General features: G+C 57.6%; 1 protein-coding gene across 3 annotated transcripts; it reads right to left on the bottom strand.

Annotated features, from left to right (window-relative positions):
* Window positions 1-154: 154 nt before the first annotated feature.
* On the bottom strand, window positions 155-20745 carry Mllt6 (MLLT6, PHD finger containing). 3 transcript variants are annotated; one of them, XM_076543281.1, is made up of 20 exons: window positions 20267-20745; window positions 18909-18988; window positions 18412-18466; window positions 18111-18220; window positions 16790-16893; window positions 16531-16624; window positions 13989-14228; window positions 13314-13412; window positions 10980-11202; window positions 9586-10197; window positions 9039-9220; window positions 8817-8925; window positions 7762-7828; window positions 7487-7632; window positions 6993-7190; window positions 6817-6905; window positions 5452-5801; window positions 5021-5111; window positions 3424-3795; window positions 155-2690 (listed from the first exon to the last, which is right to left on the bottom strand). In XM_076543281.1, exons 1-20 carry the CDS (start codon window positions 20373-20375, stop codon window positions 2649-2651), a joined length of 3372 nt encoding a protein of 1123 aa, XP_076399396.1. In that variant the 5' UTR covers window positions 20376-20745; the 3' UTR covers window positions 155-2648. The 3 variants fall into 3 exon arrangements, with proteins under 3 accessions (XP_076399396.1, XP_076399397.1, XP_076399398.1); XM_076543282.1 differs by having other exon boundaries at window positions 13989-14225; XM_076543283.1 differs by having other exon boundaries at window positions 11067-11202; window positions 20267-20743.
* Window positions 20746-21487: the final 742 nt, after the last annotated feature.

The raw sequence follows: 21487 nt of genomic DNA, 5'->3' as shown, positions 1-21487 counted from the left end.
TGGTGACATTAAGATCCACTCATGCATTCTCCAACTCCACTTCCGCTCTGCAAACCACATCCTTCCCCTCCCCCACACAGAGATGGCTCCAAATCTGCATCCTTCCCCTCACCCCACCAAAGCTCTTTATCAAGAAATGGACCAAAGCCAGACATGATGGCACACACCTTTAATCCTAGCACATAGGAGGCAGAGGCCGGTGGATTTCTGTGAGTTTGAGGCCAGCCCGGTCTACATAGCAAGTTCCAGGATAGCCAGAGCTACATAATAGAGTAGACCTTGTTTCAGGAAGAAGAAAAAAAAAAAAGACGACCAAGGCTGGAAGATGTGAGGTCATTGTGGCCATCCTGCAGGCCTCTGCTCCCTCTCAACGGTCATCGTGAGTTTCCCTGTGAGCCGCGCCAAGAGTGTCACAACTTCCCTTGTTCCTCAGCACAAGGAGAAACACCACCAAGCGCTGGCGGTGGCGGCCTTTAATCCCAGCACTCAGGAGGCAGAGGCACGCAGATCTCTGAGTTCGAGGCCAGCCTGGTCTAGAGTGAGTTCCAGGACAGACAACCAGGGCTACACAGAGAAACCTTGTTTTGAAAAACTAAAAAAGAGCAGCACCAATCCATGCAAGGCCCAGAGCTCTCTGCAAATCTAACCTGACTACCTGCCAGGGCATCCTGGCCCAAAGTTGGGAAAAAAGCTCCGGAAAGTTGAGACTAGGGTTCCAAAGATCTGAGTGACTGAAGAGAGGGGGCATCTGGTCCAGGGCACCTAGCGCTCCTGCTTCACATGTGATGGCTTTCCAGACATCGCAGCAGTGGCCACTTGGTTCTGAATGGTGGCTGGGGCAGCGGTGTGGGCCTGGATAAGCAAATCGTCTAAGAATCTGAAGACTCACTGGCTTTTGGATAAGAAGTGAGAGCCGCAAAGATGAAAATGTCCTTCTATACTAAGCAGTTAGAAAAGTATTTCTGAGGTCACACAAATGCCCCCCCAAAATCGTTCCTAGTGCCAAAGAATCTGCCTCTGAAGGTTCCCAACCCACCCTAATATCTTACGAAGTCTTATCAACAGGAATATTAATATTATTTTCCATATCAGAAAAAAAACGGTTGAGCAGCACAGGCAAAAATATATCTGCACTACGTTTCTGTCATTGCCAAAAATATACACATCTTTTTTTTTATTAAAAAAAAAAAAAAAAACCAACAACAAAAAAAAACCCAATAACAAAACCCAAACAGAAACACACCAAAATGCACACATGCAAAGAGGCCCACAGACAGGAACGTTAGGGGACTGGAATGGACCCTCAGTCCCAGCCAGTGCAACCAAAAGGGACAGAGGCCTCCCCGGCTGCGCTCCCATGTCCCACTCCATGTTTTTTCACAACGGCCCTGGGCAGACTGACTCTGCCACCTACTACTACACCCTGGAAATAGCTGGTGGGTGAAAGGGACATTTGTTAGCTTAAGTGGCTCTACGAGCCGGTGAAGTGGGCTTAAGAGGCAGGCTAGCGACTTCCGAGAGGGAGACGCGCTTCGAGGTGGCACCTCGCCCCTCCCCCGCTCTCCTGTGCCAGGAAAGACCAAACTACCAGTGGGGGAGGAGGCCCCGAGGGGCCCTGAGATGGAATGGGGTCCAGAGGAGGGAAGGTAGGATATTACCCTGATACAGAGCCCCCAGCCCCCAGGAATTCTCCAATACTGGAGTACTGTTCTGTTTCCTTTAAAAGTTAACCATTCATGCCCTGGAAAAGGACCAGGGTGGGCGAGGGGGTTGGGAGGGGCTACAAGAGCTAGGAAACTCCGGGTCTGGTGCCAGCCCCTGCTCCTGTCCTTGCCCATGGCTGCCCCAGGTCCAGAGAATGAGGTGACAGACAGACAGGTTAAACAGACTGACCAACACACACACACACACACGCTCACACACTCACACACGCTCACGCTCACACTCACGCTCACGCTCCGTGGAGTCAGGCAGCCCCCTCTCCCCACCCTCGGCAACTCCTCAAGCCAATAGTGCAAAAAGGGGCAGGACACCAAGGACAGCGAGGGACTTTGCCCTGCCCAGCCCCATCACGGGGCCCCCAGAGGTGCTATCCTGCCCTTCCTCAGCCCCCCACATCTGTAGGCTTTTCCAAGCTCAGCTTGTGACCCTCAGTGGGGAGGGATGATGAGAAACAGTCAAAGGGATACACCTTCTGCTGGGAAGAAACTGAAGGTCGACTGGGACCAGCCCTTTTTCCATGAGGATTTCCACACCAGGAGTGGGCCCAAGGGCCCACCCTTCACCTTCCCCCTTCAAGTGCTCACTGGTTTATGCGGTAGGTCCAACCAACGCTCCACGTCCTATGCCATGACCTACTTTGCTCTTTGGGGGGCCCCTAGGCATCTGTGGAGGATGGGGGCTCCGAGGCAGGCCCGGAGCCTGCTCCCCCTGACCCTCTCTCCTGAAGCAGCCAGCGCAGTAGGGAACGGGCAGGTGGAAGGGAAGGCCCCTCCAGTCTCTCCCCACAGCACCTGGAACTCCAGCACACACTCCCTGGGCATCAGCACAGGCTCTGGGCCTGGCTCTCCAGAGTCTGGGCCTAGGAACCCATTCCGGACAAGGACCCTCAAGCCGCGTAGGGGTCAGGAGGGGCAGAGTGGATGGAGTTAGCCTTTTTCCTGGCTGGCTGAGGCTCCTTTGTCAGCGGTCTGGAAAGACAGGAAGGGAGGCTTTGAGTGTTGGAGGCATCTGGCCCTAAATCCCAGTTAGGAACAGCTCCCAAGGACAGAAAAGGCTGCTGTAGGAGCAGTAGGAGACAGCCAGGCCTCAGCCTAGCCTGCAGTGTGTGGAGTGAGAAAATGCCTAGCTTGTGCCCAAAGCTGGCTTCTTGCGCTCAGGCTAGTTCTCCAAGGAAGAGAGAGGCATTTTCTTCTGTGTTGGCCCATCTTTCTGTGATGGCCCAGAGGCTCATCTTTCCTAACTGCTGTACAGAAAGGAAAATGGCCTTTTCTAATTACTCCTCCCACTGAACTGCTGTTTTCTTTTTAAAAAGGAATTTAAAACAAAAGAAAACAAAAAAAAAATTACACTCAGTGTGCATGTGCATGTGCGTACATGCGTGTGTGGACAGCAGGACAGATTTCTGGAATCAGGTCTCTCCCTCCACTACGTGAGTCCCTGAGATCAAACTCAGGTCATTGGGCTGGGTGGCAAGCACCTTTCTTTACACGCTGAGCCACCTCACCACGCAGGAAGGCTGTTTTCTCTAAGAAGGCTGGTCCCTGCTCAGAGGGGCCTTCTTGACTCTGAAGAAGGGAACCCTATCTGGCTGACCTAGGCTTGCTGCCTCCCACCTCGGCTGTATCAGGTGACATCACTGTAACCATCCTCTGCTTGTCCCTGAGATACAGGGATCCAGGAAGGCCTGGGCCCCTTACTCACCCCTCCTTTGGGGCCGCTCCCACTGGCATCTGCCCCAGGCAGGCTGAGAAAGGGGTTGGTCTGGGCAGTGAGGACTGGGGGTCCGCCTGCTGCTGCTACTGCTGCGGCCGCAGCTGCTGCAGCCATGAGACTTGTATTGCTGCCGAGGGAAGGGGCCACCAGGGCTCCAGCAGGCAGCAGGGGTGGGGCCGATGCTGTGGGCAGCAGGCCAGGGGTGCCCGCCGCTGCTGCCGCCGCGGACAGCAGCGGGGTGGAGCTTCCAGCCAGCAGACTGGCCATGGGCAGCTGGGAGCCCCCAGCCATCTGCAGCCGCTGAAGCTCCCGTTTCTGCTGAATCTGCTGGATCATCTGGTAGACCACAGTCTGGTGCTCCTGCAAGGACGACGGGCTGTCCGTTGGCAGTGGGTCCCTGCTGTCCCCCCCAAAGCCTTGCCAGACCAGGGCCCCTCACACTGGAGCCGTAAGGCCCATGACAGGAAGACCAAGATTCCACCTCTACTTTGGCACTGTGGGCCTCCACCTCCCTATCTGCACGAGAAAGTGACTACACGTGGCCAGGTAAGTTCCCGGGCAAGTGCGGAGTGTAAACACCTCTGGCCCCGCCCACTGTCAGGTCCTGCATCCCTAATCAACCACAGTGCCACTCCAAATGAAAGCACTGAATTGGGACAACAGTCTCCAAGTACTTCCCTTCATCGTGTTTCTTTCCCCCCCCAAAAAAACTGGTTTGAGTGGCACCCTTGTGAGTTCAAGGCCAGCCTGGTCCGCATATGGTGTTCCAGGCCTAGGGAGACACTGATTGACTCAATACAAACAAAAACAAATAAAAAAAAAAAAATTCGTTTGTGGGCAAGAGAGACGCTGCCTCCATGGCTACTCTTCCAAGGGACCTGGGTTTAAGTCCTAGCAGCCATGGCAGCTTTCAACGGTCCATAAACAGCCTAGTTCCAGGGGACCCAATGCCCTCTTCTGGCCTCTGTGGGCACTGCACACACATGTGGTACAGAGACACACATATGAAACAAAAATAAAATGGAAAGCGGTGTGTGTGTGTGTGTGTGTGTGTGTGTGTGTTATTTCTTTAAGACTCATGTCTTACTCTGAAGTCCTGGGCAGACTCAAACTCATTATGTAGCCCAGGCTCGCCTTGAACTCATGGCCATTCTCCAGCATCAGCTTCTAAAATGCTTGAACTACTGTCATACACTACACACCACACCCAGCTTGCTGGGGACACACGAAAGGACCTAATGTATGCTGTGCCACTAAGCCACACTCCAGCTTCATTCCCTCATTTTGAAAAGGTGAAACCACTTCCCTCCAAAGAAGAAAGAGCACACCACATAAGACAGATGCAAGATTCCGGTTGAGAGAACGTCACCTGCGCAGACACCTCCCTGAGATCCTGGAATTCCCCTGAAGACTGCAAGCTCAATGACTGCACCTACCCCTCTCCAGTCCCTCACTGCAATGTGAGCCAGGGCCTCCCAGCAGCCCCCGCCCAGTAGCCCCACAGGTTCAAACCCACCAGCCTGGAGCCCCTCCCGGATGGCTTTGGGTAGAGCTGGCAGGGGTTGGCCAGGGAGGGGGCACTCACTGGGGTCAGCTGCGGCGAGGCCAGGAGCTGCTGGAGCTGCTGGAGCTGCTGTTCTTGCTGCTGAAGGAGACGTCTCTGCTGCTCTGTCAAGCTGAGGCAGGTGTAAGACAGATGAGGAGGTGCGGAGCAGTGTACCCCACACCCACGAGCTCCCAGACTCCCTCGGGCCCAGGCAGATGGACAGACAACCTGTCCAAAAGACTAATGGTAGGGACATGGTTAAGATCTTGTGCCCTCAACGACTCCTGTCCAGATGCACTCAAGGCTCAAGTTTTCAGGGAGTCCCTGAAGTCAACAGACTGCCAGGATTATAAATCTGATAGGGCCAGAGGGCACTTTTTCCCTTTGGGGGGGGGCAAGGGTTACTGGGGGGCATCCCTCCCGCATCCAGCCTCCCTTCCCCTTCCCGTGAGTTGAGCTTTCTCCCTCACCTGTTGAGACAACCTGGCAGCTGAAGCGTGGGGGCCCCGCCAGCCTGGCTCAAGCCCGCAGGGTTGGGAGCAGCAGCCCCGTTCAAGCCCCCCAGAAGCCCATTGAGGGGCAGGCTCCCGCTACCTGCCAGCCCACCCAACAGCCCCTCCGCCATGGGCATGGCCCCCAGCCCCGCCGCTGCAGGTGCCCGGCCCAGCCCGTTCTGCGGCTGGGGTGGGAGCGAGGCAGGGGCCCCGGGCAGGGCCAAGGGCAGAGCGGCAGGGCTCTGCTGGAGCAGGGGCAGCGGTGGGGGCGTGCTGTGGAAGGACAGCGATGAGCTGCTGCGGCTCGGGCAGCCTGAGTGTGGGTCCTGGGGAGGGAGGGGGAGGGACGAGTCAGAGGGCGGGGGGCCAGCATGACCTTTCTGGCCCCCAGCCCAGTACCCACCAGCGTTCTCCTGAAGCCAAGCCCCCAAGCCTCCAGGCACCCTGGAGAGACAGCAGTCCAGTGATGGAAGCTAAAGGTCTACACAGTGCTCACAGATCGCGTTTACACTTCCGGAAGCCCAGCACCCTTCTTGTGCTGGCCCAGTAACAAACAACAGTAATGGCACTGATCTTTCCAAAGGAACCAGGTCCAGCGGTTAGGACTTGACCTGCACTAGCCTGCTATTTCCACTTCAGAACTCAACTAGAGTGAGAGGCTCAGGTTCAAATCCCATGCCCACAACTCAGGGCCTTGGGTAGCCCTGGGTTCAGCCTCCCTGCCTTGGTTTACATATTCATGCATTATGGGTGCTAGTAATATCCATTCCACAAGGTCACTGTGGAGACTAGAGAGACTCGTTTTTAAGTCACAGGGCAAGCTTGCTTGCAACTAGTGTTATTTTTATGATCATGACGGCCCTAAGTCCCAGTCAGTCAGCAGCAGAGAAGAGACAAGCACCCGGTCTGTTTGATTCCAATAAGAACCACAACATAACAACAGCCACTGCTCTTCCAACCGCTACCAATTACACAGGGATTAGTTTGTGTGGGGCACTGTAATAAACCCTTCAGGGACGCTTCTCGACACTCCTTCCCCAAGACGGCCTCCCCCACGCTCCTCTAGCCCTTAACTGAGCTCATCTTCCTCTTTCTGCTTTGCAGTCTGCTGTCTTCCTGGGCTCAGCCCATCGTCAGTTAGGAGGCCTGGGTCTACTTTCCTCACTGCCGGCTTAGTCAGTGCCGGGTTAAGGAGGCGCCCCACGCATATCACTTATTTGAAATAACCACTAAGAAGATAACGGGATGCTCGGCGGCCCGCTTCCAACAGTGGCTGGCAGTAACTAGACTGAAAGGACCCTCTCCGCTTGCTCCTCCCTGGGCCCTCCTTGCAGTGCCCACCTCGGAAGACGTGGACAGGGAGTTGTCCAGGCCCAGGCTGTTCTTCCCTGGAGGGCTCTTGCTGGTGCTCAAGGAGTCATTGCCGCCCGCTGAAGGATGGAGCGCAGGAGATGCAAGGCACGGTTCAAGGCACCGGGCAGGGATTCCTCACCCCAGCCGGGACTGCATCCCCTCACCTTGAGGAAGCAGCCCGTAGGGTCCTGGGATGGGGCCATTAGTGGCGGGCAGGGCAGCGGGCAGGGCTGGGAAAGGTACGGAGAGCTGCACGTTGAGGATCTGGAGTCGCTCCTTCTTGGCGGTCAGGCTCAGGATCTGCTCCTGCAGTCGCTGGTTTTCCTTCTGCAGGGCATGCAGGGCCTTCAGCATCTCCACAACTTCAGAGAGGAGGAGCCTGAGGTTAGTGCCTCGGGCACCAAGGAGGCAGGGCCAGCAGGAGGGACAGGGTCTGGAGGGACAAGGCGACCCACATCTCTTTGGGGAGGCTGCTCCCGCTGGCAGGACAGCGGATCTGGGAGACAGAGGTCTGAGGGCTGGGGAAGGGCGCCCCCGAGATTGAGGGGAGTGGGTGCAAGCTGGGGTCTGGTTAAGATCTGGGCCAGGAGGAGAGAGCCTAGGGGGAAGGGGAAGGAGGGAGCGGCTGGGGCAGCCCCCATCCCTGGACCCTGCTCACTGTTGACACCAGCCTCTCCATCGCCCTGCCTCTCCAGCAGCTGCTCCATATTAGTCGTCCCCGGGGCTGTGGTGTCTAACTGGCCACCCCCACAGGGGGCCGATGTCGTCTGGTCGAAGAGCGCAGGGAGGCTACTGATGGGTGACCTGCCGGCCAGAGGAGGACAGACTCAGGCTCGCCTAGCACCCTGATTCCAGCCCCACCCCCGCCAACCAGGGGACGCTCTCTCCCGTCCCCACCCACCCCTCCCTCCTGAGAGGAGCACCCTCCCTCACATGGAAGAGAGACTCTCCTGGGGGGAGGTCCCGTGACACCGGAAGCTGCAGTCTTCTAGGTCTGGCTCTTGGAAGGAGAAGGGATTGGTAAGGATCAGGGGGGAGGGAGACTATCTGCCCCTTCTTCAGCACCTCCCAAACCTAGCCTGGGAGCTCAGGCTGGCGCCCCCATCTCAGGAAAGCACCCCCCCCAACAGGGCTCCTGCTGTCTGTCTCTAGATCTTCCAGTTACCGAATCTGAGGTCCAGACAAACTTGATCAAATGAACCAGACACTAGCTGTGTGACCTTGAGACGGTAACCAGCCTCACTACAGCCATTGTTCCGAGGATTAAAATAAGGTCATAAAAGTGAAGTGCTTAGCTGGAGGGCTCAGCGTGCACAAGGCAAGTCCTTAATCATTGTATTATCATAATTAGCTTTGTTTGACTCTGTACATTCATAAACTCAGATGAGAAAACTGTTGGCCACAAGATGGACACAGGGACGGGGACACACACACACACACACACACACACACACACACACACACCAATCTTACCCAACGGGGTCCTGAAACTCAAGTCAGATTTGGTTTCTTTGAAAAGCTTACCTGAACTGGCAGCCTACAGCTAAGCCCTGCCCCCAGGCTGACAGGGTTCAACTCTCAGGGGCTGAGTAGACTCCAGGCTGAGAGCAGGGGAGTTTGCATCCCACCCCCTTAACTCCTAAATCCCTGGAGAACAGAAAGCCCAGCTGCTAGGACCTCTGAGACCCTGACTACAACTGCACAGGACGGGGCCGGGGGACTGCTAAGGGCCTCGGGCTGGCTCGGGATTGTCTGAGCTGGCTTTGGCATTCTCTACCCACTGCTTAGAGCAGCTCACTTCTCTTCTGTGGGATGGGGCAGCGCTGCCATGCCTGGCCCTGCACCTGTTTTCCTGGAAGGTGCCCCCTGGTCGGTAGCGTGTGAAGTAACTTTAGTTAGGCAGAGTAGGCAGGCCAGAGGGAAGGGACTCGCCCGCTCTCCACAGTCCTTCAGAAGACGGGAAACAGGAGCAGGGACCAGCAGCATACCTGTGTGGCTATTCTCAGCCTGGGTCAGGAGGGGGTTAACAGTGCCCATGGGGGTTCCAAAGATGTGGGAAGAAGGGAGACTGAAGGTAGAGCCAGCCAGAGAAAACACCTGTTGGGAGGAACAGACTCTGGCCTCACTGTGCTCCTGCATCTGCCAAGGCTGTATTGTGCGGGCACCTGGTGAAGCGGCCCAGAGTGCCGGCCCCTGGGACAGCGCCTCACCTGAGTGGTGGAGATGGAAGCAGAAGAGGATGGGAGGGTGCTGGTGAACGGGGATCGGCTGAGGCGGGGCAGGGCTGAGGTCCCTGGGGGCCCCAGGAGGCTGGAAGAGAGTGGGGTGCTGCAGACAGCCCGCAGCACCCCTCCACCATGGGAGATGGGGTCTTTATTACTGGTGTAGATTCCTGAAGGCACAAAGACACAGAGGAAACTCTAAGGACACATTCTACCCCAGGCCCCTCTTCAGGGACACAGCAGGCCTGGGACTCACTCGGGCCATTCAGTTTATTACCTGCCTCTTAGCCTGGGCAATCCTTAGCTTGTCTTACTCTTCTACAGGACACGGTTAAGTCCCGCTAGGGTCTACCCCAACCTCTTCATGCACAAGACATCTAAGGGAACACCTTAGAGGTGACGGCCACCTCCCTGCTGCCTTTTGGAGCGGTTTCTACCTAGCTACATTTCCTCTAACTCTTACATTTATGCCCCTGACCTCACGGGATTGGCTAGACATTGAAATAAATGTTCTCTAACTACAGGGGTCACTAACCTGCCCCCAGTAGAGGGGATTCCAGGCTCAGGCTGGGCAAGCTTCCTGAAGGCCCAAAGGTCCGGGAGGCCAGACCCCCAAGGCCAGAGCTGACCAGGGACCCTCCGGAGAAGGGTGAGGCCGCAGTCGCAGTGAAACCAGCCAGCTGAGCCCCAGGGAGGGAGGCGGTCGGGCCTGGGGCGCCCTCCTTGCCTCGGCTACCCTTAGGACGGCCCGGCCCATGTCGGCTCCTCCTGCTGGCTTTGTGCTTCTTCTCCTTCAGGCCCGTCTCAGGGGCCTCCTCAGCAGGTCCAAGGGTGGCACTCAGTGCAGGCATCCGCTTATGCGTGCCTGCCGAGGCCCCGGCCCCGGAAACATGGGAAGACTTATAGTCCCCAGGTGAGGGGGCGCGGGCCCGGCTGGAGCTGGAGGGGGTGGTAGAGAAGCGCATGATGGGCCCAAAGCCAGAGAAGACCACCTTCTGCTCGAAGAGGTCAGCCTTCGGCGGCTCAGGGGCCGTGGGCGAGGGAGGGGCTGGCGGAGTGGGGGCCGTGGGCTTGGAGTACTTGTCTTCCTCGGGCTGCTCCAGCTTGGGGAATGCTGTGAAGTCCGGAGAGCCCTGCAAGGATGAGCCTACAACAAAGGGAGGGATTACTGCGGGGCCCTCCCCTCCCCTCCCCCGCCCGCAGGAGGAGGACACTAGCTGGAAAACAGGGCCTGGTCCCCGCTCGGGGTCCCAGGTGAACGGTCCCTGCCGAAATAAAACAGGAGGAAAGCACGTTCCGCCCTTGAACAAATGACTGTTACATGGAGCACGGGCCGGGCACAGGGCCTCACAAACAAGCGGGCCCCAAACTCGGGCCATCCTGCAGCTCCCAAGTGCTGGGATCCCAGGCCGCTGTGCCTGGAGCTAATATTTATTGGTGCTTTCATGCGGCCCTTTGGACACCAAAGTAGGGGACGTTACTGCGGGGCTAGAGGGGTTGGCCCTGTAAAGAAAAGAGGAGTCCTGACTTAGGAGGGGAAGGTGGAGGTTGGAGAGATGGCTCAGCGGTTAAGAGCACTAACGGCTCTTCCAGAGGACGAGAGTTCAATCCCCAGCAACCACATGGCAGCTCACAACCATCTATAATGAGATCTAAGACAACTATCAATAATGGGATCCGACACAACCGGTCCATAAGGATCCCATGCCCTCTTCTGGTGTGCTGAGAAAACACCCGTACACATAAATAAAGAAATCTCAAAAAAAGAAAAAGGGAAGGGAAGAGAGTCCAGCTGGGAAATGAGCCACTGGGGGGATCCCCGCCTTGTTACCCCGCATCAGCTTGTAAAAACAACGGGAGATGTAAACCACCAGGCAAAGGCCCTTGCAGGCTCCCGCTCCCAGCCTCCTCCAGGACACCCATACTCACCTGCAGGCTGCAAAGACCCCCCAGAGGAGGAGGAAGAAGAGGAAGAGGAGGAGGAAGAGGAGGAGGTGGAGGTAAAACTGCTCACACCTTTCCCGCTGCTCAGTTTCTTCCCCTTATGACTCAGGCTATGGCTGGAAGGCTTTTTCCCCTTCGAGTCCCTGCCGCTCTCAGGGGTCTCCTGAGTGTTGGCCTCGTGGTGGGAGGAAGCAGTAGCTGAGGAGACCTGAGGGAGAGACCAAAGAGACGCTCGTCGCAGCCTGTCCAGTCCAGCTCAGCCTGATTCGGGGGGTGAGGGCGAAGGCAAAGGACCTGGGCTCAACTGGGAGTCTCCTGTGAAGCCTTTCCAGGCAAGGAGCCCGTGGGAGACTCTAGAACATGGAGATGGGAGAGAGGTAGGTGTGGAGTTCTAGGCAATGTCCTGAACCCAGTGTCTGTCTGTCTTTGCCCCAGGACCCAAGAGAGACCAGGCCACATTCCAAACTGGCCTACTCATCGAAGATCACTGGTAAATACCTCTGGCCTAAAGGCTGGTGCTGGTCTAGGGCCCTCCAGTTGTTACCACTCACAACCACCGGGTTGTGACCACTGCACGCTCCTGTTGGACATCCGAGCCTACACCCCAACCCTCCACAGGGCGGCCTGTCTTCCCTCCTCCAACATCCATCGAGGAAGTCCCGCTCTAGGAAGTCTCCCCACACACCTAGGTGATGACCCATTCCGGCTTCCTCTCAGGGCCCTGCAAACCATGCCTGCATGTCAAGGGTTGCTATGCTGCCCCGAAGCACGCTGTCGGGTGTCTGCTCTCCTGGGAGGGCAAGGTGTTGGGGAGTATCGGAGGAACAGAGCTGTGGGCCTAGAAGGCTCTGGCCTCCTCACCATGTTCTCCAGGTGGTTTAGCCTCTGGACCTGGTTCAGCTGCACCATCCTTAGGAGTACATTCCTGGGAGTCAGGAGCAGCTCCATACCAGAGACATGGGGTGGGTGTGTGTGTGTGAGTAAATTCAGGGTCTGATGGCCGTGGCTGTGAGAGCCTAGCAAGGACAGTTCCGTGTGGTGCCCTTCAAGCCAGACCACTTTGGTTGGAAACTTTCCCACTAGCTGGGTGCTTTTAGGCGAGTTACGTAACTTCTCTGGTGGCTGAGCACCCCTGAGGAAGGGGAAGCGACAAGGCATCTTCCACACTGAGTTATTCTGAGGAATGAATTCCGCCCTCCCGACGCGCCCCTTCTCTCCCAGAGACAGTCTCCAGGTAGCTGTGCCTCTGGTGCCTGGGCAGGGGATTTTCTTTAGGGTGGACACCAGGTATTCAAACTGTGCTCAAGGAACAACTGAAGGGAAGGAAGGGCGAGAGAGCCACCCTGGGCTGCCGCCCGCCCTGGGCGGGGCCCTCCTCTCCGTCTTCCTTTGTTCTTTTCTGCAGCTGGAGTTCTGAAGGGAGCCAGATGTGGTTCGGAAAGCCACGGAAGAGAGGAGCTGGGGGAAGGGGGCCTTAAATGTTGGGATGGGTTGTGGGGGGACAGGCAAAACTCTACAGCATGTCCAAGGGTTAAGGCCCTGGTTGGGAGGGGCCCTGACAGGTCTTTCTACCTGCCGGAAGGCTCTGGAAAGGTCGGACCATCTTTCCCAGGTGAGCCCAGCGACGCAGGAGGGGAGTTACTGGGACAGTTGCCACAGCAACATCACCCTGGAAACCTGATCCCTGAGCCTCCCGCTACGATGCCCAGTGCCCTGCCAACCATGTGAGGGGGCAGAGGTGACTAGCAGTAATGGGACAAGAGGGGGTGCTTTCTCCAGGCCCCCAGGGGACTCCCATGGGTCTGCTCTGGCTTGGATTAGCACTCACTGGCCTAGGGTAGGGCCTGCCTGTTGCTCATTCTGATGCCACCCACTTCTAGAGACAGGCCTGCTGAGTAGGGTGGGGTGACTAGGGATTTCAGGGTACTGTCAGAAGCCTTCTCCCACCCCCATCCCCACTCCCACCCGGCATGAAGTGGGATCTAAATGTCCTCCCAGTGGTAGGCATTTCTCAGCCCATCCTGCAGGGTTGGCCCCAGAGCACGGGGAAAAAAAGCCGCAGGGCCACCCATCTGCCCTCTGAAGACAAGATCCCAATGCTGAGCCTCTGTGTGGACAAAGGTGCCCATGGCAGCTAGCAGGCAGGGAGGTACCCCCCCCACACCTCACCCTTATGATGTGTCAGGGCTTGCTGGGCAGAGGTGACATTAACCATGAGCTGTGAGAGGATGACACCCAAGCAAGCAGGCCCCTGCTCACCCTGACCCTTCACACTACATGCTTACTCACACCCAGCATCCAGAGAATGAGCAGTGGTACCTTATCAGCAGTGGGGACCACAGGCGGGGTGAGGATGCTGGGGGGGGACTCAGGCCGCTTCTTGTGCTTCTGTTTAAGGCGTTCTTTATCCTTCCGACTCTGGGGAGGGAAGGGTGACCAGACATTGATGGACAGGTTGTCTGAAGGAGGTAAACCATGACATGTGGGTGTTGGGAACTGAGCCCTCTTAGGAGTGGGCCTCAGCGAGTCCTCTCCCTCTACAGAGGGATGGAAGACTCCAGCTGGACAGGAGCAGCTCAGGCAAGATCCTCTGAGAGCCAAGAGCCCCTCCCCCATCCTCCCTCCTGCTAAAAATAGCCTGTCCCATTATGGTGCCAGTGACGACGGAGTGCCACACACATGAGCAGGCACTCACAAGGGTGTCCCCCTGGAACACACACTGAACAAAAGTGAGCACTTCTCAGCACGGGGCACAAGGGGAGAGACAGGCTAGAGATGTGTGCAAACATGTAGGGCCACGAAATTGGAGGTTGGGGACACGGTCACGTCATGGGGAAAACAGAGACCACACAGACACAGAGACCAGGTCCCAACCTCTGAGCCCCAAGTGACCCTTCCTTAGTCCCCTCTCCAACCTTGCTGGCCTCAGAGGAAGGCCTGGGCACCTGGTGGCAGTCCCTAAAAAGAAGTATGGGAGCCAAAGCAGGCCTTCACCTTCTTCTGGCCCTTCTCGTGGTGGGTAGGGTGCTTCTCCTGCTGGGTGGATGGTGAGGCGGAGCGGCTTCTGCTGCCAGTGAGGAAGCTGTTACTGCCGCTGCCGCTGCTGCTGCCTCCCCCTGTACCACCTCCGCCACCGCTGGTCCCACTGCTGCTGCCCCCGCCGCCGCCTCCTCCTGTGCCCCCGCTGCCACCGCCGCCTCCCCCGCCGCCACTGCCGGAGTGCCGGGATGTCTTCTGGAGGTAGAGAATGAGAGCAATTAGCAGGGCGGTGGTGGCACAGGCTTTTAAGCCTGGCGGATCTCTGTGAGTTCAAGGCCAGCCTAGGCTACAGAGCAAGATCCAGGAAAGGCACAAAGCTACACAGAGAAACCCTGTCTTGGGGAAAAAAAATAAAAAAAAAAGAAAAACGAGAGTAATTGCCAAACCTTTCTTTCATTAGCTTAAGGAAGGTTCCTGAAGGTCACAAGATCCAAGGGCCAGTCCCTCTGCCCCTGCAGATCACTCCTGTCTTCCGTGATACTCTGGACAAACTAGAAATCCTAGAGCTTCCCCAGCTGTCTTTGTCCGTTTGTTTTGTTTATGAGAGAGGATTTCTCTGTGTAGCCCTGGCTGTCATCGAACTCACAGAGATTGGATAGCTTCTGCCTCCTGAGTGCTGGGATTAAAGGTGTGTGCCACTGTCTTAGCAATGCACAGATTCAACCTCAGAGGTTCAAAAGAGGCATGGACCAGCCTTGGGCCCCCAGCCAGGGACGGTGAGGTTGGGGTGCACTTGGGCCTCTTGCTCTACTGCTCCACTCCCCAGTGTCCTTGTAGCAGTCTCAGGCAGACTGAACCACAGCCCTTAGAACAAGAGGATCCCCGCGCACTCCAGCTCTCGCTAGCCATCGGAACTTCCTCCCTTGGTCCTGCTTTTCCTCTCTGTCCAGCAGTACATCTCTACAGAAGACCTGTGGCCCTGAGCTGGGGGCCGCTGGCTATAAACACCAAACTATCTCCCCGGGACTGCCCTCCTGGGCCAGGTCTGATGGCTTTACCCCACCCCCCAGCTGCTCCTGAAGACCACCACTACTTCCCAGTTGCCAAAGCCTAGGATTAATTTCAGACCTTGCCAGCTTGGGCTCCGCTCCCACTTCATCAAGCTCCAGATCGTTTCTCCCAAGTCTCTTTCACATCTGGACCCAGTCTATTCTGGACGCCCACAGAGGGAGGCGGCCTCAGCCTGGTAACCTCCATCTGCCCTTGCCACCCTGACCCTGCCTGGGGACCCCCACCAAATTCGGATCTTGTGTCTACCCAGTGCCCCGTGCAGAGGCAACAAAACTCCTGACCTTGTCCTAAGTGGCTATCAAACCCTAAAAAGGCGTGGTGCCCAGGGCACTGTTGGAGAGGGAAGGGGAACTATTAATCATTACACCAGAGCAACAGGCACACAACAAGATGGGCTGTCGTGGACCAAGGTGTGTACGCCCCTTCGAGGCCAGCCGCCCCCTTCCTACCACCCCCAAGGACCCACCTCTCCCCAGCCAGTGATTAGCGACAGCGTGGATCTTATGTCAGTCACCTTCTGCTTCTTGATCACTCTCGTGTTTAGACAAAGTCCACCTACAGGACTCCAGCAGACAGCCCGGTCCCTCTGTCACCCGCCCCCTTCCTGCAGCTGTCTCTCCACCCAGCTTCATGGTTGCTGCCAGGGTAATCTGCCTATAACACAAATCTGATCATGTTACTCTCTGGCTTTGGAGCTCTCCAAGCTGTGTGGCCTGGGGCACGGAGTCCTGGCTGTAGCCTACCTCTGCAGATCCATGCCAGCCTGGGGAATCTCCAAGTCTGTTCAGCCATGAGAGCCTCATCTCCCTGCCTCAAGCTCCCTGCCTGCCTGGTCTCATCCAACACCCTTCCCTCACCTCAGGGCTCTGTCTTCCCCTGGCACGGTTCCTGAGGGGCTTTCAGATGAAACTGTTTAATCTGAATCCCACCCACCAGCTGTGAGACAAGCGATACAATCTTAGGGATGCTTCCCCCCCCCCCCCCCCCCCCCCGCCCCCCGAGGCAAGGTTTCTCTGTACAGCTTTGGTGCCTGTCCTGGATCTCGCTCTGTAGACCAAGCTGGCCTTGAACTCACAGAGATCCGCCTGGCTCTGCCTCCCCAGTGCTGGGATTAAAGGGGTGCGCCATCACCGCCCCGGCAATCTTAGGGATGCTTAATTTACAGTATCTGTGAAATGGGGCTCATGCGGCACATTTTGGGCTGTGGGAGAAGCACACAAAGTCATCACGACTGTGGCAAAGACACTGTCCCAGTAAGAGCTGTTAATCCACTCGTCCTAGTTCTATTAGCGAAAGATGCCTGGATTGACAATCGTGGGGGGAAGGGGGGGGGGGTCCTGTCTGTATCCTAGCCTCAATACTTGGTTTAGTTCTGACAGGCACAGTTCCTGAAAGGCAGGGACTAGAGCATGGGGGTCTTTCAACCTTCCAGTACGGGGCACAGGCATGTCCCAGGCCCGTGTGCCCACTAGCGGGCAGGACTCACCATCTTGCTGAAGTGGTATTTGCAGTAGCCGCAGTACTTGACGTTGTCCACCTCCAGCACTTCTTCCTCACACAGCAGGCCTGCCATCTGGGCACTGAGGAGAGGGCAGGTCAGCAGGGTGCAGCCACAAACCACAGCCGTTCCCACCTCCTTCTTCCTGGACCCAAGTTCCAAGCATGGCATCGCCACCGTCTCTCACAAGATAATCCCACTCACTGGCCACCACCAGCCTCGGAGCGGTTGGGAACAGGAATCTCACCAGGTGACATGAAAAGCTTGGCGACATCCGTGGCGGTTGCAGGTCATGCAGGCCCCTGAGGCAGCTTTGCTCTCCCGGCCCTGCTCCTCACAGATGTAACAGGTCTGCAGGGCACAGCACAATTGATCCCTCCTCCAGGGTACCCCACCTTGCCTGCTGAGGGACTCCCCGGCCTCCCCTCAATTCCATCCTGTCCCCCACCACCCCAGATCAATGCCCTCCAACAGAATTTTCTGCAGGAACAGAAATGGTCTCTAACCTATACAATGCAAGCCAACAAGTGCTTGGAGGCCAACAAGCGCTGGCCACCAGGCCATCAAGCACTTGAAATGCAACTGGTATGCCAGAGGAAATGGATTCTGAATATTCAATTTAAAGGTTTAAATTTTATGAGTGTTTGGCTACATGTATGTATGTGCACAACAATGTATGCCTGGTGCCCTCACAGGCCAGAAGAGTGCATTGGATTGATTCCCTTGAACTGGAGGTAAATGTGGTTGCAGGCTGTCATGGGAGTACCAGGAACTGAACCTGGATTCTATGCAAGAGCAGCAAGGTCTCTAACTACCAAGCCATCTCTCCAGCAGGAATATTCAATTGTTTTTTTGTGGTTTTTCGAGACAGGGTTTCTCTGTGTAGCTTTGAGCCTTTCCTGGGACTCACTTGGTAGCCCAGGTTGGCCTCGAACTCACAGAGATCCGCCTGGCTCTGCCTCCCGAGTGCTGGGATTAAAGGCGTGCGCCACCACCACCGCCCGGCAGGGTATTCAATTTTCAACGCACATCCTCATACAGACAGCACGATCCTTGAGGAGGTTGGAGAGGCCGGCATCTACCTTAGCCTTGCTCCCTGATATGCCCATTGCTCCCCTTGCTGGACCTCTGCATATGGTGTGTCTTTTTCATGGAACCTGGGACCAGCCATCCTCAATCAAAGTCAGTTCTCTCTCATGCCCCAGGTCTCAGCCTAAACATCTCCTTCCTTAACCGCCTTATACCCGAGCAAGCCTCAGTGGGTGCCCTTTATCTCAATGATGTTTCCACGTCTGTCTTGAACAGCAAGCACTGGGGGCCCCCGTACCATGTCTCTCACATATCAGAAACTCAGGAAAATAAATTCACTACTAACTAAAGGCTAGTCTCTGGCTGTGCTACTTGGAGGGGCACTGACTATTTTGCCAGGTTACAGAACACAGGCGTGTACCTGTCTGTGCACAGAAGGCAGCTGAAGTTTAAGCACCCACCCATCTCCCGAGCTCCCTAAGAGAACCAGAGGGCACCACGGTGGCACCCCAGGACAGCAGGCCAGGAAGGGCACTGACCTTGTTGAAGCGATCGTGCGGGACGTACTGCAGCACAATGGGCTCCATGGTGAGCACGTTGGCAAACTGCACCTCAGGGATGTAGAGGGCACACACCACGTGGGCCCAGCCTGGGGCAGTGTGGGAATTCGCCTCAGCAGGACAGCAGGCGCCAGACCCCACCCCTCCCAACACCGAGCTGTCAACCTGTCCCCTGCTTCCACAACCTTCCTGTACCAAGCCGAGCAGGGAAAGCCAGCCTCCACCCCACACCTGCTCAGGGGGTCTGGCTGACCTCAGCAGGGGTTCAGGGTCCCCTCACCTCCATTGTCTGTCCTCTTCAATGCCCCATCTTTGTGTGGGCACAGCTCACACCTCTGCCAATGCAAGGAGCACAGGGATTGGGGAATCTGCTGCTCTGGGCCCTCCCTGAACTCATCCAAAGGACCCAAGATGACATAAGAGTTGGGGACGGGGTGAGGGTGCACAGGAAAGAGACTTGGCTGTGAGCTCCTAACTGCCGGAGGAGGCCGAGTAAGGAGGACCCGAGGTCCTCACTGTAGCCTTGACAACCTTTCGTAATAAAAAGTTACCCAAAAAAAACACATATGCACACAAAAATCAAAGCCCCCATGCCGGAGGTGGGGCAGAGCTGAGTGATGAGCAGAGGGAGAGATAGGGCTGGTGATGGGAGTCAGGAAACAGGATATCCTGAGTGGCGAAGCTTAGTCCTGCCCTGCCTCAGGGTACCCTAGCTCAACCTGCAGGAGAGGTTCAGGTACGGGGAGAGGAAAAGGAGATAGCAGAATCTGAACTCACCACCCTGGCTGCTCGCTCCTGAGATTCACACTTCCTGCAGAACCAGGGTCCCGTGGGCACCTGGACGATGCCATAGCAAGCTAAGGGTGGGGGAGGAGAGTCGTCACTGAGCAAAGCCCTCGGCCACTGGGTTTTTCCCAGAGTAACTGGGGGCGGCGGGGAGAGACCAGTGGACTAAAACCAGTCCAGTAGGCGGGGCTGCTCCCCAGACCCCAGGTCACTCCGGATCGGGACCACAAGAAATGTCCGACAGCCTAGAGCCAGCCTTCAATCACACAACCACCAAGCTTTCCAAACAGGGGCAAAAAGTCTGACAGTCCTTGACCTTAAACTTCCAAAGATCCTCCATCCTCATCCCCCTACCCATTTTCTTCCTGGACCTGTTTCCCATCCTCGGCCCTGACCACTCAGTCCTCAAGCATCAGAACAAGAAATAATCATGACTGTAACACGTTTGTTGTTATGGGGGGGGGGGCACTTCTTAAAGGGCCAGTAAGAGACGAGGCAAGGAAGTCGGGGGTCCAAGAACCTCATTTTCTGCCTCTCTCGCAGGTACAGGTCAAAAGTCAAAGCTGAGCAGGTGTGGTGCGGGTAACCGGGGGAGACTGGCGGGAAGGGCCGGCAGCCACAGCATTAAGGGTTGTCTCAGGAAGAGGGGGGCCGTTGCCTGTACCAGTCAGGCGGAGAGATGCCAGCCTGCGCCCTCGGCAAGATTCCTCAAGGAGTTAACTCCCGAACCATGTGCTGCTGGGGGAAACTCCAAACCTCCCTCTCCTCCATTCCGGCCCCCTATACCACCGCTCTCCCAGCCTCAGCTCTTCCCCGGAGGACTGCAGGAGTCCCTTCTCCCGTGGGACCCTTCTCCTCCCTTCCCAAGTCCGCTCCTCCCAGTATCCGGAAGCAAAGGGGGATGACCCCCCCTTGACCTCTTCCTCCCGGAGCGGGAACCAAAATAAACCAGGCGGGAGGAGGAAGGAGGGGGGGGGGGACACCTCGCAGGTAAACATTCCCGGGACAGCCCCGACAACCGGCGGTGCGGGGCTCAGGGAGTTCACTCCTTGCTCCCTGGACTCTCCCCAAAACTCCTTCAACTTGGGGTGGGGGGCGCGGGACGGGAACAATAGGCAAGAAAACAATGCCTGACCCGGTCCTGGAGGACCCAGGCTCGCGGGGGGGTGGGGGGTGGGGGGGGAGCCCACGCCGCCCTTCGCTTCAGGTGGGTGGGGGAGGGGCACGCGCCCCAGGAGGGCTCCGGAGGGCGCGGCCCAGGGCACCCGGTGCGCGCGCCGCCCCCGGGGTCCCGCAGCTCTCCCCCCACCTCCCGCCGGCCGCCCCCCCGCTCCCGCCGCGCGCCTTACCTTGGTGGACGGCCACGCTGCACGCGTGCCCATCGCAGTAGACCAGCGGGTTTTCGGCCCAGCCCCTCTCGTCCGAACATACGCAGCAGCCTCCTACCATCTCCTTCATACTCCCATGAGCTCCCTCCGGGGCTGGGGCTGGGGGCCGGCCGGCGGGGGTCGGGGGTCAGGGGGGGAGGGAGGGAGCGGGGGGCCGCGCGCCTCCTCGCCCCCTCCTCCGCCGCCGCCGCCGCCGCTTCTTTTCTTTGCCTCCTCCTTCCTCCTCCTCGGCGTCCTCCTCCTCCTCCTCGCTCGCTCTGTCTGGCCGCCCCCCCCGCCGTGCTCTCGCCCTCATGCCCCGACGGGCCCCCCCCCCGCCGCCCCAACAATGAGACTCGCGCGCCGCGCCGCTCTTCCGCGCGCCGCTCGCCCGCTACCTAGGGCCGCCCGGCCGCCGTGCAACCAGGGCCCGGCGGGGGAGGCGCCGAGTGGCACATCGCGGGCGCCCGCCCCGCGCCGCCCGCCCGCCCGCCCGCCCCGCGCCGCCCGCTCACGCGCCGCCCCCCCGGCCCCCCTGCCCGGCCGCGGCAGCCATGGCCGCGCGCCTCCGCTCGCTCGCTCGCTCGCTCCCGGCCCGCCCGCCCGCCCGCCGCCGGGTAAAGTCTTAGGTTCAGGGAACAAAGCCTGGCTTGGTAGGGAGCTTTTCGCTCGCTCGTGCGCTCCGTGCGGCTTTCCCGTCTTTTCTTTCCCCCTTTAGGACACTAGGTGGGTAGATCCCGGTGTGGGCTCTCGGTGTCACACTTTGGGTCTCCGGTCACCCCCACCCGCCACCCCTCCCTGTGCGTGCTCTTCAACCCTAGGGAAACCTGGGGGAGATAAAACCCGGGGGCTCTAAAGGGAACTGGGCGATGTGAACCATTTGCCCGTGCTTGTTCTTGGAAAGGGGGGGTGGGGGTGTCTCTTTGGATGGCATCTCATGGGCGCTGTCCCCGGAGACCGTCACTCTGGAAGGTGGACAGTGTCACGTGTAAACTTGTACTTGCTCTACAAATAATGTTTTTGTTATCTTGAGACAGGGGTTCCTGTAGCTCTGGCTGGCCTCGAACTCACAGTGCAGCCAAGGATGACCTTGAGCTCCTTCTTCTGCCTCCGCCTCCCAAGTGCTTGAGTAAAGGCGTGCGCCACCACGCCCTGCACAAATATTTGTTGAATGCTGGCTTCGGCTGGCCGCCAGAGTAGATA

This window comes from Peromyscus maniculatus, chromosome 8 (genome assembly GCF_049852395.1).
Source record: "Peromyscus maniculatus bairdii isolate BWxNUB_F1_BW_parent chromosome 8, HU_Pman_BW_mat_3.1, whole genome shotgun sequence".
NCBI classification, from domain to species: domain Eukaryota; kingdom Metazoa; phylum Chordata; class Mammalia; order Rodentia; family Cricetidae; genus Peromyscus; species Peromyscus maniculatus.
This window is presented reverse-complemented; position numbering and strand designations above follow the sequence as displayed.